The 17,963-nt window shown below is 52.0% G+C and overlaps 1 protein-coding gene across 1 annotated transcript; it reads left to right on the forward strand.

The window, feature by feature from the left end:
* The first annotated feature begins 855 nt into the window (after positions 1-855).
* On the forward strand, positions 856-17,598 carry Tas1r2 (taste receptor, type 1, member 2). The gene is made up of 6 exons (NM_031873.1): positions 856-1,077; positions 2,562-2,862; positions 7,042-7,818; positions 9,295-9,504; positions 14,645-14,768; positions 16,186-17,598. Exons 1-6 carry the CDS (start codon positions 887-889, stop codon positions 17,112-17,114), a joined length of 2,532 nt encoding a protein of 843 aa, NP_114079.1. The 5' UTR covers positions 856-886; the 3' UTR covers positions 17,115-17,598.
* The last annotated feature ends 365 nt before the right edge of the window (positions 17,599-17,963 follow it).

Here is a 17,963-nt window from a genome sequence, read left to right on the forward strand (position 1 = left end):
ATGCCCTAGAGATCTCCCCATAGGCCAGTGTGATGGAGGCAATTCCACATCTGAGGCCCCTCTTTCCAGATGACTATGTCAAGTTGACAAAAACTAACCAGCACCCTGTATAGCCAAGGCTCCACCTCCTGAGTGCTGGGATGCCAACTCTGCATCACCACATCCAACCAGTCTTGAGATGTCTTAACATCCCATGAGGCAGAAGTAGAGACTTAGCTTGTGGGGAACCAGAGCAGACCTCTCCAATACTCTGCCCAGTGTCTGCACAACGGTAGACTTGCTTACAGGCTCTGCCATTAAGAGTCCACCCCTCTGCATCCTAAGGCAGCTCAGAGCCCAGTGTGTGCAGGAGGAGGGGAGGGGAGGGGAGGAGACCAGACAGAAGACATACAAGAGGGTATAGGGGTCACAAGGGCACATCGAGGAAGGTGGTTGGGAAAGGAGCTTGGGATACCCCAGTCTCCTCTACCCATTGGGTGGGTGGGGGCAGCTCTGGGCTGCATACCAGGTGTATGCCAAGGGAGACACCAAATGAATGGATGAGGCTGGGCTCACTGTGACCATGGCTGTCTCCTCTGCCTGCCTTTGTGTGACCACCATGGCTGACTGCCACCTTCACAGCCAATGGCCACACAGGTATGAGCTCAGGCAGAAGGCTGGGTGCAGCGACGTAAAAAATTGCATGTTCTCCCAAGCCATGCAGGCCCCACTGGGCCCCACAAATATATCCTGCTCCAGTCTCTGTTCCTTGCCTGGAGCCCTTAAGGATGTCCGCTCATCCCCGGGCAGGATCGTCACTATGTAAATGTCTGTGCAAATGCTTCAGTGTGGGGTGACCGGCTCCACAATGAGGCTGGGCATCGTCTAAGGCTGTTACTTGGCTGGCATGGGACCCCAGGCGAGGACACTCCATTTGCTGTTTCTCCTGCTGCATGCTCTGCCTAAGCCAGTCATGCTGGTAGGGAACTCCGACTTTCACCTGGCTGGGGACTACCTCCTGGGTGGCCTCTTTACCCTCCATGCCAACGTGAAGAGCGTCTCTCACCTCAGCTACCTGCAGGTGCCCAAGTGCAATGAGTGAGTTCAAAGTCAAGTTGCAAGTGGTGGTGCAGGGGTGGGGCGGAGGTCAGGACCCTGGAAAGTGCCCAGAATGCATCTCTTCAGTCATTGCCAAACCTCCAGTCCTAGATCCAGCCTGCTAGCCCCAGTGCCCCCTGCACGATCTGTGCCAACCCCCAATCCTAGATCCAGCCTGCTAGCCCTCAGTGCCCCTCCCCTTGCACAATCTGTTGAAATTTTAAGTGGTTGTTTGCAACCCAGAGACCTGGTTTGTCCCTAAGTTACATCCCTGGAAAGACAGGGTGTTTAAACTTACAGAGTCACCATCAAAGCCATCCTCAGCCACTCGGGCAAATGGGGGAGCCCCACCCCCAATAAGACCATGTCAAAGCCTTGTCTAGACATCAGGCTCTGCCTTACCAGGCAGAAGGTGGTGTTTGGGTAGCAAGCTCTGACACTGGACACTGGAGGGCAGCTTTGCAGGTCCCAAGGATGTGGCTGGGGAGACAGGGAGTGCTTCTGGGCTTGGGGAGTCCTCCTTTCCCTTCTGTGTGCCATTTGGGGTGGCAGCTCCACTTAGAGACTGAGTCACCCTGGTCTTGCTCGGGAGGAGGGACATTCTGGGTGATAGGGAAGAGGGAGAAGGAGGGAGGGAAGGAGAGAGAGAGAGAGACAGAGTGACAGAGACAGACAGAAACAGAGACAGAGAGGGCTAAGGGTTGACTGGGAATTCACCACTTATACAATGAGGAGGATGCTGTGGAGACCTGAGGCTGGGGAGGCTGGCGCTAAGCGCTCTGATGCCTGTGATGATGATGTCTGTCATGACTGTCAGTGCCAGTGGCAAAGACTCAGTGATGTCACTAGCAATGCTGACTGCAGCGGTAACGGTGGTAGTTAACATGGGTGTAGGCATGATGCTGATGGTGGTAGTGGTGGTAGCAGTTACTGTGATGGTGGTGATGAGGATGGTTGGGAGTAGTGGTGGTAGTCATGGTGATGGTTATGGCTTTAGTTGTTCTAATGATTTTTAACGATGGTGGTGTTGATGTTGATGGCAGTGTTGATAGTGACGGTGTTAATAGTTATAATGGTGGTGTTTTGGTGGTGGTGGTAGTGGTAGCTGTATAGATGGTATAGTAGGGGTGCTGGTGATGGTATTAGTGATGATAGCAGTCTGGGCAGTAATGGTGGTGTTGATGTTGGTGATAATGTAGTGGTGGTGGTGGTGGTGGTGGTGGTGATGGTGCTGGGATAGTGGGAGATGACGGTGACAGTGGGGATGGCAGTGATGGAGGAGGTCACTGTGGACAATGGTAGGGGTCATGGGGATTGCAGTGTGGTCGTAGGGACGGAGGTGACCGGAATGCAGTAAGTGCCAGAACTTTCTAGGGTGTTCCTTGTCGGATTTTCTCTTGTGGAGAACAGAGCAGCGGTCCGTCCTATGCTCTGCCCTTGCCCCGCCCCTGTGGACACGCCCCTTGCCATGTGTGGCCCTGCAGGTACAACATGAAGGTCTTGGGCTACAACCTCATGCAGGCCATGCGATTCGCCGTGGAGGAAATCAACAACTGTAGCTCTCTGCTGCCCGGCGTGCTGCTCGGCTACGAGATGGTGGATGTCTGCTACCTCTCCAACAATATCCAGCCTGGGCTCTACTTCCTGTCACAGATAGATGACTTCCTGCCCATCCTCAAAGACTACAGCCAGTACAGGCCCCAAGTGGTGGCCGTCATTGGCCCAGACAACTCTGAGTCCGCCATCACCGTGTCCAACATTCTCTCCTACTTCCTCGTGCCACAGGTGATGCCTGGGAGATGCAACCAGGGAGGGTCAGAGGGGCAGCTGTCCCGAGGGCGGGAAGCTCTTCTTCCCTGTGAGGCATGGCAAGGAACATGAGCTGGGGCAAACAACAGTTCAGGCTTAGGGCTGGCCGACTTACTGGGAAGCCTGTGACAACTCTCTTCACCCTTCTGAACCTCTGTTTCCCCATCTATAAAGTGGGCTGATGAAACTCCATCCCAGGACTGACTGTGGGTTGAAGTAGTCAACCTGAAAAGAGTTTTCAGCACACAGTAGGTGGTCTGCAATGCTGTCATTACCACAAAATGCATCTTTCTCCAGAATGAGGACTAAGGAGCAGGCAGTATTAGCTTGCTCAGTTGCCTAGCACAGGGCCTGACTCATAGTAGGCCCTCAAGGAGTGAGGCCTCACTAGGGCCTGGGGAGATGACTCAGATGGTAAAGTGTACAGTCCTGAGTTTGGATCTCCAGCACCCACATAAAACACCTGGACCAGCAGTGGGGGAGGGGGTGTGGAGACAGGGGGATTCTCTGAGCTAGTCAGAGAAGTCTTGCCAAACTGGTCAGCTAGTCTTGCCAAACGGGTGACTTCCAGGTTCAGTGAGAGAACTTATCTCCAGAAATATGGTAGAGACTGAAGACGATGCTTAATGGTGACTTCTGCCCTCCACGTGTATACAGACATGTGAATCTATACACACATGTTCACAACATACACACGTGTATGCATACACACACACATATATACATATACACATACACACACACACACATACCCCAACAGTGCTGCTTGTCTGCTATTATCTTTTAATTTTGGGGGGTAGGGCAATGGGGCAAGAGACAGGGTTTCTCTATGTAGCCCTGGCTGTCCTGGAACTCACTCTGTAGACCAGGCTGGCCTCGAACTCAGAAATCCGCCTGCCTCTGCCTCCCGAGTGCTGGGATTAAAGGCATGCGCCACCACTGCCCAGCTCATCTTTAACAATTTTTTTTTTTGGATTACATTTCCGCTTATTGGGAGAGAGGACAAGCATGTGTCATTGCACATGTATGGAGGTCAGAGAATGGTCTGTGGGAGTTGGTCCTCTCCTTCCACCAAGGGGGTCTTGGTAGACTAAACCCACTCTCAGGCTTGGCAGCAAGTGCCTGTCCCTCCTCAGCCATCCCGTGAGGCTCTGATAGCCATCAACCTGTCACCAGCCCCATGGGTGAAGTGCCCAGTCCAGCACAGGTGTAGAATATTAACTATAAATCAGATTGCCACACAGTAGGCTAGCACAACTATTAGAATTGCTGCTGCAGCGCTTACCTTGTAAAGTACCCAGAGTGGGGGTGGGGTGGGGTCAGACACTTAGTAGGTGCTAACATTTTGATGTGCAATGTCTGGTCCAGGGTTGAGTGCATCCATTTATCTATGTAACAGATATTTCCTGAACACCTACTGTGTGCCAGGGATGGTTGTAGGTGCTAGGGAAACATCTGGGAACCAAGCACACAAATCCTTGCCTGCATGCAGCCTGTCTTATATGGGAAAACATGGACAACACATATAGATGAACGAGTGACCCAGAATTTAGAAATGTGGGAAAAATTGCCAGGGGAGGCCAGGTGTGCTAACACATGCTTTTAATCCCAGTACTCCAGAGGCAGAGGTGGGCGGAATTCTGTGAGTTCAAGGCCAGCCTGGTCTATAGAGTGAGTTTCAGGACAGCCAAGGCTACACAGAGAAACCTTGTTTCCAAAAACAAAACAATAATAAAAATTGCCATAGGTGGGTGGAGACTGAGGCAGGGTTAAGAGATTGGATGTTTTAGTGTGGTGATCAGATGGGTGTATGGACCACAGGGGCGGTGTGTGGACGAGCATCCGAGAGGAGAGCATTCCAGGAAGAAGAGTCAGCAGAGGCTCCTGATGGGTACAGTGAGCAGAGCCAGGGCCTGGAGAGTGGTGGCTAGGATGGAGTGTGGAGGTCGCTGGTGGGTCTGGATGGGCACCCTCAAGGTCATCTGAAAGAAGGATGGGTGTGTGGTGTGTGAGACAAGGTCAGGGATGGCACCAGCGTTTGGGGCCTGAAAACAGGAAGGGATGGACTCCCGCCATGAGGGGGACCCTGTACTGGCTAGTTTTGTGTCAACTTGACACAGCTGGAGTTATCACAGAGAAAGGAGCTTCAGTTGAGGAAATGCCTCCATGAGATACAACTGTAAGGCATTTTCTCAATTAGTGATCAAGGGGGAAAGGCCCCTTGTGAGTGGGACCATCTCTGGGCTGGTAGTCTTGGGTTCTATAAGAAAGCAGGCTGAGCAAGCCAGGGGAGGCAAGCCAGTAAAGAACATCCCTCCATGGCCTCTGCATCAGCTCCTGCTTCCTGACCTGCTTGAGTTCCAGTCCTGGCTTCCTTGGTGATGAGCAGCAGTATGGAAGTGTAAGCCGAATAAACCCTTTCCTCCCCAACTTGTTTCTTGGTCCTGAGGTTTGTGCAGGAATAGAAACCCTGACTAAGACAGACCCCGTAGGCAGTGATTCTTGAAGAGTGAGAATGGAAGCCTGGTGCGGATTGACTTCATCAGCCTGCATCAGACTTAGGGAGTCTAGCACCAGGTGGTTCATCATCAGTGTATTTAAAACACGGTGCCATTTGGGAAAGTTTCCAGGCAATGGTCAGTCCCATTCCAGGTCCACAATAAAGCTTAAGGTGTGATTTTTATAGAAACTCCTTTACAAAGTATATATGAGGGTGAGGGCGGGTTCTATAGCTAAGGGGCCTAGAATCTGGTCTGGTCTCTGACTGGGCTAGCATAGAGGTCAGCACTACATGTGACATCTCCCCACACTAGGGACAGTATCTTAGGATGTCTATTGCTGTGAACCACAGCAACTCTTAGAAAGGGAAACATTTAATTGGGGCTGGCTTACAGTTTCAGAGGTTTAGTTCCTTATCACTGTCATGGCCCGGAAGAATGGCAGCATCTAGGCAGACCTGGTGCTGGTGAAGGAGCTGAGAGCTCTACATCTTGATCTGCAGGCGGCAGCTGGGAGACTGTGTGCCACACTGGGCATAGCTTAAGCATAAGAGACTTCAAAGCCCGCCCCCACAGTGACACACTTCCTTTAACAAGGCCACACCTCCTAATAGTGCTATTCCCTGTGGGCCAAGCATTCTAATACATGAGTCTTTGAGGGCCATACCTATTCAAACCAGCACAGAAGGGTTCTGTGAACTGGGAGTTAGGAAGGGAGAGTTTGGGATAAACATTCTGGGGGGATTTGGGTGAAGTCTGCCTCTGTAGCAAAAGGTGGGTGAGGTTTGTCCCCGCAGATACCAAAAAGGTTACCGGGCATTAACAATATTCACTCAGCTTTCTGGAAGGAAGGCAGGTATTTTATCTCCCCCATTGAGGAGAGACCCTGGCATGATTAATATTCCTGGTTTCCCTATTGATCTTTGGTCAGAAGGACCTTTATGCCTTCAACACCTATCAGGTGGGAAGTTGGTGAGTGGACTTAGAGAAGAACTGGAGTCTGGGGTTGGAAAAGTCACATTTGAGATGGGAGGTGGACATTCCCGAATCCAAGCCTGAGAGGTTGAGGAGGGAGGGTAGACCTAGGGTTGGGCACTGGGATTGCGGGCCAAGACAAGATGTTTGTGTAAAAGGCTGCATGAGACTTGTAAGGAAGATGGTGTGGTGTGAGGGAATCGAGGCTGGGAGCCTCATTTTGGGGTACACTGAGGCTATGTATGAGGTCACATCTGGGAGCCACGACAAGAGATGGAGCAACCAGTGACCCCACACAAACCTAGGGTGGGGTCAAGGAGGACCTGTGGCTGTCGATGAGGCTGGGATGCTGGAGGGATGGTGAGAGCCATGCTCAGGATGTGCGGGAGGAGCTCAGTCAGGGTTCCTACGCAATGGGAAGAGACAGGGTTGCTAAGCAACACGAAGAGACAGATGTTACCACCTAGCTAGGGTGTAACTTGTAACAGGTGTAGGGGCACTAGGTGAATAAGGGACTCATGTGGGTCACCCAGCCAGGGTGTGGCACATAGTAGGGCCTCACATGTACTAGGGTGGCCATGATGATGATGGTGTATAGTCACAGCCCTGGGTGTGAAGGTGTCCCAGGGTAATGATGTCAGATAGAATCCCTCTTCTAACACCCCTCCTTCCCCCTGGGCAGGTCACATATAGCGCCATCACCGACAAGCTGCGAGACAAGCGGCGCTTCCCTGCCATGCTGCGCACTGTGCCCAGCGCCACCCACCACATCGAGGCCATGGTGCAACTGATGGTTCACTTCCAGTGGAACTGGATCGTGGTGCTGGTGAGCGATGACGATTATGGCCGAGAGAACAGCCACCTGCTGAGCCAGCGTCTGACCAACACTGGCGATATCTGCATTGCCTTCCAGGAGGTTCTGCCTGTACCAGAACCCAACCAGGCCGTGAGGCCTGAGGAGCAGGACCAACTGGACAACATCCTGGACAAGCTGCGGCGGACCTCGGCGCGTGTGGTGGTGATATTCTCGCCAGAGCTGAGCCTGCACAACTTCTTCCGCGAGGTGCTGCGCTGGAACTTCACAGGCTTTGTGTGGATTGCCTCTGAGTCCTGGGCCATCGACCCTGTTCTACACAACCTCACAGAGCTGCGCCACACGGGCACTTTCCTGGGCGTCACCATCCAGAGGGTGTCCATCCCTGGCTTCAGCCAGTTCCGAGTGCGCCACGACAAGCCAGAGTATCCCATGCCTAACGAGACCAGCCTGAGGACTACCTGTAACCAGGACTGTGACGCCTGCATGAACATCACCGAGTCCTTTAACAACGTTCTCATGCTTTCGGGGGAGCGTGTGGTCTACAGTGTGTACTCGGCCGTCTACGCGGTAGCCCACACCCTCCACAGACTCCTCCACTGCAACCAGGTCCGCTGCACCAAGCAAATCGTCTATCCATGGCAGGTGAGGGCCTAGACTCGCAGGGACTGGCTCCACCATCACCGTGCTCAGGGGCTGGGCAAAGGGGTACAGGAAGCCACAGGGCATCCTCTATCTCCAGATGCCCAGCAAGCACAGGGTCTGAGTTCGAATCCTCAGCAGCCATGTAAGAAGCTGGACTTGGCTGTGGGCGCCATAAACCCAGCGCTGGGGCAGATAGAGGTGGGAGGTTTGTGGCATTGATGGCCACCAATGGAGCTCCAGGTTTAGTGAGAGACTCTATCTTCGGGCGATAAGATGGGAAGTGAGAGAGAAGGACACTTGATGTCCTCCTCTGGGCTCTGTGCGGGTGCTCAGGCATGCATACTCCCTCCCTGCCTGCTCCCCGACCTCCATACATATGCTACACACACACACAGAGCAGCCCAACTCTGTTCTATTTCGGTCACCTATCACTACCCCATAGCCCCAGAACCTAGTCCCTTGTTCTAAGTACCTACGTTCTGAAAGGTGCAGTTCTTTGAAAGGCCTTTGGCTGCCAGCTGCGTGCCAGCTCCTGAGTGCTAAGAAGCCTGTAGCAGCCTGTGTCATTCCTCAGGGCCATGCTCTGGCGCTATCCACATGCTCACGAGGATGCGTCCTCACGGTTGATCTTGCACACTTAGGGAGGCTGACGTACAGGGAGCACAAAGTCACAAAGCCAACTAAGAACTGAGCTAGGACTGCGGTTCAGCCACAGGCTGCTCTGTTAGGAGCTTGTTCTAACTGGCACTGGTGTCGGGATCTCCCCTAAACCATTCATAGAATGGTTTAGGGGAGCAGGAATGATGGGTTGGGGGCAGTGCCAGCTGCTGTTTGCAGTTGAGAGAGCTCCCAAGAGATGCCCCAGGTGACTTCTAGGAGAAAGGAGAAGAAAGCATTATTCTCAGCTACTGTTCTAAGGTTTTTTTTCTCTCTTTTTTTTCTTAATGTTTTATTTATATGAGTTTTTGCCCGTGTGTTATGTCTGTGCATCACATGTGTGCAGTGCTCGTGGAGGTCAGAAGAGGGCATTGGATTCCCTGGAACTGGGATTACAGGTGGTTGTGAGGTGCTTTGTGGGTGCTGGGAATTGAACCTAAGTCCTTGGAAGAGCAGCCAGTGCTCTTAACTGCTGAGCCATCTCTCTGGCTCCCGTTCTAAGTGTCTAGTGCGGCTCCAGAGCCTTGAAGAATCCTACTGCTTCCATTTTGCAGAAGAGAAACTGGAAGTTTCTTCTGTAAATAAACTAGAAGTCCAGAGAGGCTGAGCAACAGGGCTAAAGCTACACAGGGCTAAAGTGGCAGGGCTGAGCCCTAGCTCCAGGCACATCAGGTTCCAGGGCCTGACAGTTCCATGGCCCCAATGTTCCTAATAGACAGGTGTTGAGGCTGTTTTTCGGGGTGGGGAGTGGGGTAGACTCTCAAATGTCTGGTCCCGTCAGATGCCAGCTCTACTATCCTTCTTTCTGACCCCCTGCAGCTACTCAGGGAGATCTGGCATGTCAACTTCACGCTCCTGGGCAACCAGCTCTTCTTCGACGAACAAGGGGACATGCCGATGCTCCTGGACATCATCCAGTGGCAATGGGGCCTGAGCCAGAACCCCTTCCAAAGCATCGCCTCCTACTCCCCCACCGAGACGAGGCTGACCTACATTAGCAATGTGTCCTGGTACACCCCCAACAACACGGTCAGCTTGGAGGGTAGCGCCTCGGGGCTTGTCAGGAAGGGGCTCCGGGGATGCATCAGCAGTGGCCGGCAGGGTCTCCGTTTGGGGTGTAGGGTCTAGCTAGGGTCATGTCCTTCTTTGTCAACTGTGGAGTTGAAGGTGCTCCAGCTCCAGGAGACTGGGAATCTGGGGCTTTGGCTCACAGCCCTGCGCGCAAGTGCATGTGGCTCCCACATCAGCCTGGCGTGATGGGTTAGGCTTGATTTCAACACCAGACAACTGATAAGAAGTGCTTGATGGGCGCAGAGTGTATTTCCGCCCAGGGTTTGAAGATGCAGTCTGTCTTGGTGGGAGGGTATGGTCACAGGAGCCTAAGGTGGCGGACCCCATCGCATTCACAGACAGGAAACAGAGAGAGATGGATGCTGGTGCTCACTGTCTCATTTTATTCAGGCCAGAACCACAGCCCATGGGATGAGGCCACCCACATCCAAGGTGGATCTTCCCTCTGCTAAAATTTCCCAGAGACATCCTCTCAGACATACCCAGAGATGCATCTTCACAGATCCTAAATTTCATCAAGTTGATAGGATTACCCATCACAGGGACCAAGGCTACTGCTCTCCCCATTGTATAGGCTAGAACACTGAAGGCACAGAAAGGTTGTGTAATCTCCTTAACACCACACAGCTTGTCTATGGTAGAGGCTTTCTCTACACAACCTTCCAGCCAATCACCATTGTTGAGTCTGTGGGGTGAATTGGGTGGACGTCTTTCTGTTTCCTTGAGCTGGAATCGCAGACGTTCTTTGTCCCAGCTGCTGCAGGCAGAAGCCGAGGGAGAGGTGAGGCTGGTCCCTGCAGAGGCCAGGAATCTGCTTGGCCTCTCTCCTGCTGTGTGGCACTCCCTGGCTCTCCTTGATTCGTGGAAGCTCCAGTCTGATCTTTGCCTCTGTCACCTGATAGCTCTCTGTGGTCTTGTCAGTATCCATGTGTCCCCTCTGTGTAAGAACACAAGTTCTCTCGGATGAGGGACCCTTCTTTTCTTTAAGTATATATATGTATACATTTAAGTATATATTGCATATATACATATATACATATATGTATATATGTATATATGTATATATATGTATATATACATATATGTATATATATTGCATATATACATATATGTGTGTGTGTGTGTGTATATATATATATATGTATATATATGCAATGGAGTCACGTAGAATACTTAGGACATAGGCATTAAGACCTACAAGGTCTTACTCAATCTACGTTCCCATTGAAATGCAAGGGTCACGTGGGATAGATTATTACAGACATGCCTCTAAGTACCAAGACTGGGAGCCGGGAAAGCTTGCAGTAGGAGAGTAGAAAAACCAGTACAAGGGAATGTCCTCAAGCCAGACACTGCTGCGACCCACAGTTGCACCACCTTCCTCTTACCGTCCAAGGATCGGCCACAGAGCTGTATTCCAGCGTGGGTTGTCTGGATTCCATCCCCCCGTGGCCACAGGTAGCTCTGGAGTGCTAAGCCCTTGGGTTTCCATGTTCCGTGTGACTGGGTGTCTCGAAGCTCCTGGCTGACATCTTACACCACAGCTCCATGGCAGAGAGTGTAAGGCGCGGCCTGCTAGCTGAGGCAAGGCCAGCCAGTGATGGCTGCATGAGAGAGATTGTCCTGCACGAGTCTGGAGGGCCACAGAGCCTTTAGGATATTAGGCAGCCCTGTCTGTGCCAAGGGGGCATTTGGTGGGCAGTGACAGGCAGTGACCACCACTCTGGAGTCACCCTCCTTGGCTAACATGCATGTGGCTGCTCTGGGTGACTCCCCTGGAATGATGGTAACCTCCATCCTAAGGTCCTCAGCCCCAGCTGTCTGATGGTAAATGTTCCCAAGACAGAGGCGTAGTAGGGCTGCTCTGAGGTGCCCAGCAGTATACCCTGCATGCCCCATCCAGGTTCTTGTGAGACCTGAAGCCACCTACTGTGACCCTTGCATTCACTGGTAGGAAAACCTCAGAGGAACCAGCTGGTTTGCTGTGGATATGTCTCCCCAGTGGGGACCAGAATCCCGTCACTATGACCCTAAGATCTTCGATCTTACAGTCTAGTGAACACCAGTGACTTTAGGTTCTTCATTATTTCTTTGTTTGTGTGCTCTATGGTGATGGGAATCAAGCCCAGGGTCTTATACATGCTAAACAAGCTCTCCACTAGCTGGCTGTATTCTTCTCTTCCCCCTTCTTCATTTCCTCTCCCTCCTTCCCTTCCTCCTTGCCTTCCCTCCTTCCTGTTGACAGAGTCTCTAACCCGAGCTGGTCTTGAATACACTATGTAACTAAGCATAAAACTGAATATTTGATCCTCCTGCCTCCACTTCCTAAGCCCTTGGGTTATGGAGTGATGGGTTCAACCCCAGGGCTTCTTGTGTGCTGGGCAATCACTCTGCCAACTGAGTTACATCTCCAGTTCTCTTCTTTGGGTTTCTTATATAGCCCAGGATGGACCTTCTGCAAGAGCAGCCAGTGCTCTTAACCCTTGAGCAGTCTCTCCAGCCACTTCTGTTATTTACCTAAGTTGGTTTTTCTGTGTTGGGAGAACATGACCACAATGATTTTGATCCTTTTAATTTGGTCAAAGTTTGCATCACAGCCTAGTGCGGATCTGTCCTGTGGATGCTCATCTGTACTTGGTCAGTAAGATGCTGTGCTCTGCTGTCCTGTTAGAGCATCCTGTTAGAGCATCCTATTATATGTCCTGTTAGAGCGTCCTATTAGATGTCCTGCTAGATGTCCTGTCAGAGTGTCCTTTTAGAGGGTCCTGTTAGAGCATCCTATTAAGAGTGTTCTGTTAGAGCATCCTGTTAGAGTGTCCTGTTAGAGCATGTTGTTTTATGGTATTGGTCAAGTTTTCCACTTCTTTGTGGGTCCTCTGTTTATTTCTATGTAGTCATTGAAAACATGGTGTTGACATTTCCAACCATTATTATTGAATACTACACATTCTCTGTTTTCCGTTCATTCTTTCTTGCTTTATGTATTTTAGGTCTCTCTTGTTAGGGGCGTATGTGTTCATGCAAGTACTTTTATACTAGAATGCTCTATGTATGCATATGCACCCGACTGCAGCTTTGGGAGCTGTGCTGAGCCCCATGGCCCAGTTCTCTAAGACAGTTTGCTCTTCTGTCTTCTCACTGTGGAGATTCCAGGCTCTCTCTGGCCAAGCTGAAAGCCAGCCATCCCCAATGAAGCTCCCCTCTGTAGCACTACCGTCCTTCTTGGTGTTTATAGCTGTCCATCACATTCACGAAGATACTGATTTCACTCTGGCAGGGCTCTGCATTGCTGACTTCGCTGCCATACCCCAGCATCTGGCATCTGTTTGTGCTCCAAGTTTCTGTGTGTGTGCAGGTGAATGTGTGTGTACATGTGTGTGTACATGTGGAGGCCAGCGATTAACCTCTGCAGCTGCCTGGCTTTTTTTTTTTTAAAGACAGGGTCTCAGACTGGGACCTAGGATTTGCCAAATAAGTGAGGCTGGCTGGGCAGCAGGCCTCATGAATCCTCTGGTTTCCAGCAACCCAGCACCGGCATTGACAAGCGTGAACTACCTACCACACCTGGCTCTTGACCTGGGTTCTGGAGATGGAATTTGGGGCCTCAAACTTTTGTGGGAAACACACTACCAATGGAGCTATTTCTCCAGAGCTACCTACCATCCATGTATGAGTGAATGAAAGCCACTGTGAGGTCTCAGGGGTGCAAGGCAGGCCTGTTCTGGCTACTCAGGAGCTGGTAAGAGATCTTGAGTTCAGAGGCGGGAGAGACCTGGCAATGTGTGGTGGGCCATGGACAGATGTGTGTCTGTGCTGAGGGCCGTGCACCTCTATAGTGCATGCTCACATTCTTGGCAGAGAAGTCCCCATAAGCCACAGGAAGCCCAGGAGTGGATTAGATGTTTAATTCCTTTAAATTGATGATGATGATGTGTGTGCACGTGTGTGTCCGTGCGCACGTGTGTGAGCATGCATGCCGAGGGGCACACATGGAGGTTAAAGAACAACTTTGTGCAGTCATTTCTCTCCTCCCACCTTTACACGGGCTCCGGGGATTGAACTCAGGCTATCAGGCTTGGCTGCAGACACCTTTACAAGCTGAGGTATCTTAGCCCATGGATGCTTACTTGTGACTGGTGTGAGTCACTCAAACTTCTCCGTGGAGTGCTAGGGAGGTGACAAGTTATCTAGATATATCATCTGATGGCCAGATACAAGGAAGCCCTGTGTGAGTGTGTGTGTGTGTAGAGGGAAACAAGAAAGCAGAGACCTCATACTTGAGAGAGGCAAAAAGAGATGGGCTCTGGTGTTGAGGGATCCTTTTGTGGCTCCCAGGTCTGAGCTTTAGGCCCTCCTTGTGTGTACCCATAAGAGGTCATCTCCTTGGTCACAAAAATGATGTCATAGGTTCTAATGGCTGTTCACCCACACCTGTGGCTGCCTACGGCCTTCCCTGTCTCCTGCCTCTACCATAGTCTTACCCACACTTGACTCCCTCACTGGGCTCAGACGCTACACCCTCCTGATGCTCAGTCCCAAAGTCTCCTCTGTGCATCACACCTCCTTTCATCCCACACTTGGCAACCTTTGTGTGCTGGGCTCCCCTGCAGTAGAGACAGTGGTGCAGGCATTTCCCTTGGGTTCAGGCTCACCTGAGACCCCTGCTCTTCAGAAGGACGTGCCAACCGGGAGTCTTAGCTGTAGTGATAGGGAAACATGGTAACAGAGTAAATGGTGACGGTTCAGGTATGGATGGATCCGGGATCTCTCGCTAGCTTTCAACCCTCTTCCACCAAGATCAGGTTTTTCTTTGACCACGATGTCCTCTTTGTGATAAGATGGCTGCCAGAACTCAGGGGGTTGCGTTCTATCTTGTCAGCATCTTCAGGAAGTCTCCTCTTCACCCTTGGGTGCCTTTACCAGAAGATGGTGGATTGGGTTAGGCCACAGGCAAAACCGAGAGAGTCCTGCAGAGATCTAGTTCTAACAGCAGTTCAGACAGGGCCAGGTTCCCCTCTCCTGATGGCCGTGGGAAAGATCAGGGTCCTCCCAGAGGGTAGGAAATGAGGCTCAGAGTCTCTCGCCTTCCTCCCTCCAGGTCCCCATATCCATGTGTTCTAAGAGTTGCCAGCCTGGGCAAATGAAAAAACCCATAGGCCTCCACCCGTGCTGCTTCGAGTGTGTGGACTGTCCGCCGGGCACCTACCTCAACCGATCAGTAGGTATGGTTCCAACCCCGCTCCGCCCTTCATTAGCAGACCCCAGGTCCTCTGTTCATGGCTCAGTGTTCCCACCCTGTCCTGGAGTTTCCAGAGGTCCCTTCACTTTGCCAGGGTCTCTGGGGTCTTCCCAGGGGATGCAAGTATCCAAAGGCTAGAGACCAGGCCTGGTGCCTCTTGTGGCTTCCCATGAAGCGAAATCCCCAGTAGAGGTTTCTGTGTGGTACTTCAGGATCAGCCCCCACACTGTGTGCCAAGCATGTCACTCACGGAGCCATCTCTCCAGTCCTCATTGACTGGATTCCTGGTTTAAAGCCACTTTCTTTCTAGACCACTGACTCCAGTGTTTAAGCTCACATTAGTGCTTAACATAGTTCAGGGTTGAGTGAAAAGCTTTCGCACGGCCTCATTGGTTAAAAATTAATTGGTGATTTCACCTCTGAACAAAAACACTTGCTGTATGCCCAGCAGCAAGTAGGGGCCCCAGCTAAGTGCTCATCAAGTGTGTGGAAGGCTTCAGCCGGCCTGTCTGTCCCAGCTGTCAGCGGCCTGTAAATAAGGGCCAGCCTTTCCTAGTCTCTGGAGCTCTCTATCTCCGTACCTACCACAGTATCTGACTCTTAGTGCTTTCTGTGGGTTTGAGGAGATGTGGTTGGTAAAGAGCTTACCTTGCAAACATGAGGACATGGGTTTGATCCCTAGAAGTCAGGTGAAATAGAACCAAGCAGGGTGGCATGCACTTGGGACCAGTGTCAGGGAGGTTGAGACACATGGCTTCCTAGGCCTCACTGGCCTGCCAGGTTAGCTCACTTGCCAGGTTCCAGGCAAACAAGAGAGCTTGTTTCAATAAGAAAGGAAAGAAGGAAGGAAGGAAGGAAGGAAGGAAGGAAGGAAGGAAGGAAGGAAGGAAGGAAGGAAGGAAGGAAGAAAGGCAGGCAGGCATTTGAGGAACAATACTGATATTGTCCTCTGGCCTGTACACCCATGCACACATGCATACACGCACACACACACCATGTAAACACACACACACCATGTAAACACATAATACAACCCCCCCCCCCCCCCCCCCCGCCGAAGATGTGGTTACAGGTCTCTTCCCCTAGAGAATGATATCTTGGCAGAGGCCTTGAAGTTGGTGAGTTCTGAGCAAGGAGACCTGGGGTTTGAATCCTGATTTGGTAACTTACCTGGTAACTTACCGGCTTTGTGATTTTGAAAAAACTGACATAACAGAGCTGGGCCCCGTTTGTCTGTGAGATGAGGTGACAAGGAAGCTTTACTCAATCACGGTGGGAGGAGTTCCTTTAGCCTCTCTCTGCCTCAGGGCCCAGGCACAGAGAACACGGCGGGGGGCGGGGGCAGGTATGGGGCTCAAATGTGGGGTCCTACTGACAGGAGTTGCTGTGGGCTCTTGTAGATGAGTTTAACTGTCTGTCCTGCCCGGGTTCCATGTGGTCTTACAAGAACAACATCGCTTGCTTCAAGCGGCGGCTGGCCTTCCTGGAGTGGCACGAAGTGCCCACTATCGTGGTGACCATCCTGGCCGCCCTGGGCTTCATCAGTACGCTGGCCATTCTGCTCATCTTCTGGAGACATTTCCAGACGCCCATGGTGCGCTCGGCGGGCGGCCCCATGTGCTTCCTGATGCTGGTGCCCCTGCTGCTGGCGTTCGGGATGGTCCCCGTGTATGTGGGCCCCCCCACGGTCTTCTCCTGTTTCTGCCGCCAGGCTTTCTTCACCGTTTGCTTCTCCGTCTGCCTCTCCTGCATCACGGTGCGCTCCTTCCAGATTGTGTGCGTCTTCAAGATGGCCAGACGCCTGCCAAGCGCCTACGGTTTCTGGATGCGTTACCACGGGCCCTACGTCTTTGTGGCCTTCATCACGGCCGTCAAGGTGGCCCTGGTGGCAGGCAACATGCTGGCCACCACCATCAACCCCATTGGCCGGACCGACCCCGATGACCCCAATATCATAATCCTCTCCTGCCACCCTAACTACCGCAACGGGCTACTCTTCAACACCAGCATGGACTTGCTGCTGTCCGTGCTGGGTTTCAGCTTCGCGTACGTGGGCAAGGAACTGCCCACCAACTACAACGAAGCCAAGTTCATCACCCTCAGCATGACCTTCTCCTTCACCTCCTCCATCTCCCTCTGCACGTTCATGTCTGTCCACGATGGCGTGCTGGTCACCATCATGGATCTCCTGGTCACTGTGCTCAACTTTCTGGCCATCGGCTTGGGGTACTTTGGCCCCAAGTGTTACATGATCCTTTTCTACCCGGAGCGCAACACTTCAGCTTATTTCAATAGCATGATTCAGGGCTACACGATGAGGAAGAGCTAGTCCCACCCACCGCCTCAGCAGCAGAGCCCCCAGCCACGCTCCCGGTGTTCCTTGTTCCTCAGCATTCTTTGCAGTGTAGCTATTTTTTTTACCCACATAGCTCTTGAAATTACCCATAATGCACTCCCACTGCCCCCTCCTCCAATCCCCGAACCCCGCCCGAGCGGGGGGTTCACTGGCTAGGACCTACCACCCACTTATGGAAGAAACCACCAAGGTGACCTATGTGGCTCCAAGGATGGCCCACCACTGCCATCTGGTGGCCATAGAGAGCACCTGCGGGGCTGTGGCCCATGCCTTCCTGCTCATGGCTAGTGTGGCTGTGAGACCAACCATGGTGGCTACTGTGCTCTCCAGATGTCTGTTAATCTGTGTTTCATTCCGGTTCCTGGGGAGCACAGACTGGGACTCCTGTGTTCTAATGGTCAGATGAGCATCATGGGTCCTCCATTGTTGCTTATGAATAAATTTCCCTTGGGTGAAATCAATGTCCCTTCCTGATTTCAGAGATTTCCTGAGGAAGGTCAGAGACTCAGTCTGGGCATTCATTGTGTCTGGGTGACCTTGGGCCAACTTGTCTTTGAGCCTCCACTTGCCCATCTCTGAAATGGGCATCATAGTTGCAGATGTTGATGTTTGGAGGCTGAAGAAATGGAAGCTGGGACGAGTCACCCTTCCGGAGGAGATATGGGGAGAGTCACAGCATGGTTGCAATTGACAGCCATGATGGAGCCCTGGATGGGGAGAGAGAGCCTTTGAGGCTTAAGAGGAGCTTCCTTAAGAGAGAAAAGCACCATAGATAGCAATGACAGGGGGCTGTAAGAGACTGAATCTTCACTTCTATGGAAC

The sequence above is a fragment of the Mus musculus genome, chromosome 4 (assembly GCF_000001635.26).
Source record: "Mus musculus strain C57BL/6J chromosome 4, GRCm38.p6 C57BL/6J".
Taxonomy (NCBI): domain Eukaryota; kingdom Metazoa; phylum Chordata; class Mammalia; order Rodentia; family Muridae; genus Mus; species Mus musculus.

Coding starts and splice junctions, on each gene's coding strand:
- Tas1r2 (NM_031873.1), top strand. CDS start 887: ATGGGACCCCAGGCGAGGACACTCCATTTGCTGTTTCTCCTGCTGCAT. Junction 1,078..2,561: donor CAGGTGCCCAAGTGCAATGA/GTGAGTTCAAAG, acceptor GTGGCCCTGCAG/GTACAACATGAAGGTCTTGG. Junction 7,819..9,294: donor AAATCGTCTATCCATGGCAG/GTGAGGGCCTAG, acceptor GACCCCCTGCAG/CTACTCAGGGAGATCTGGCA.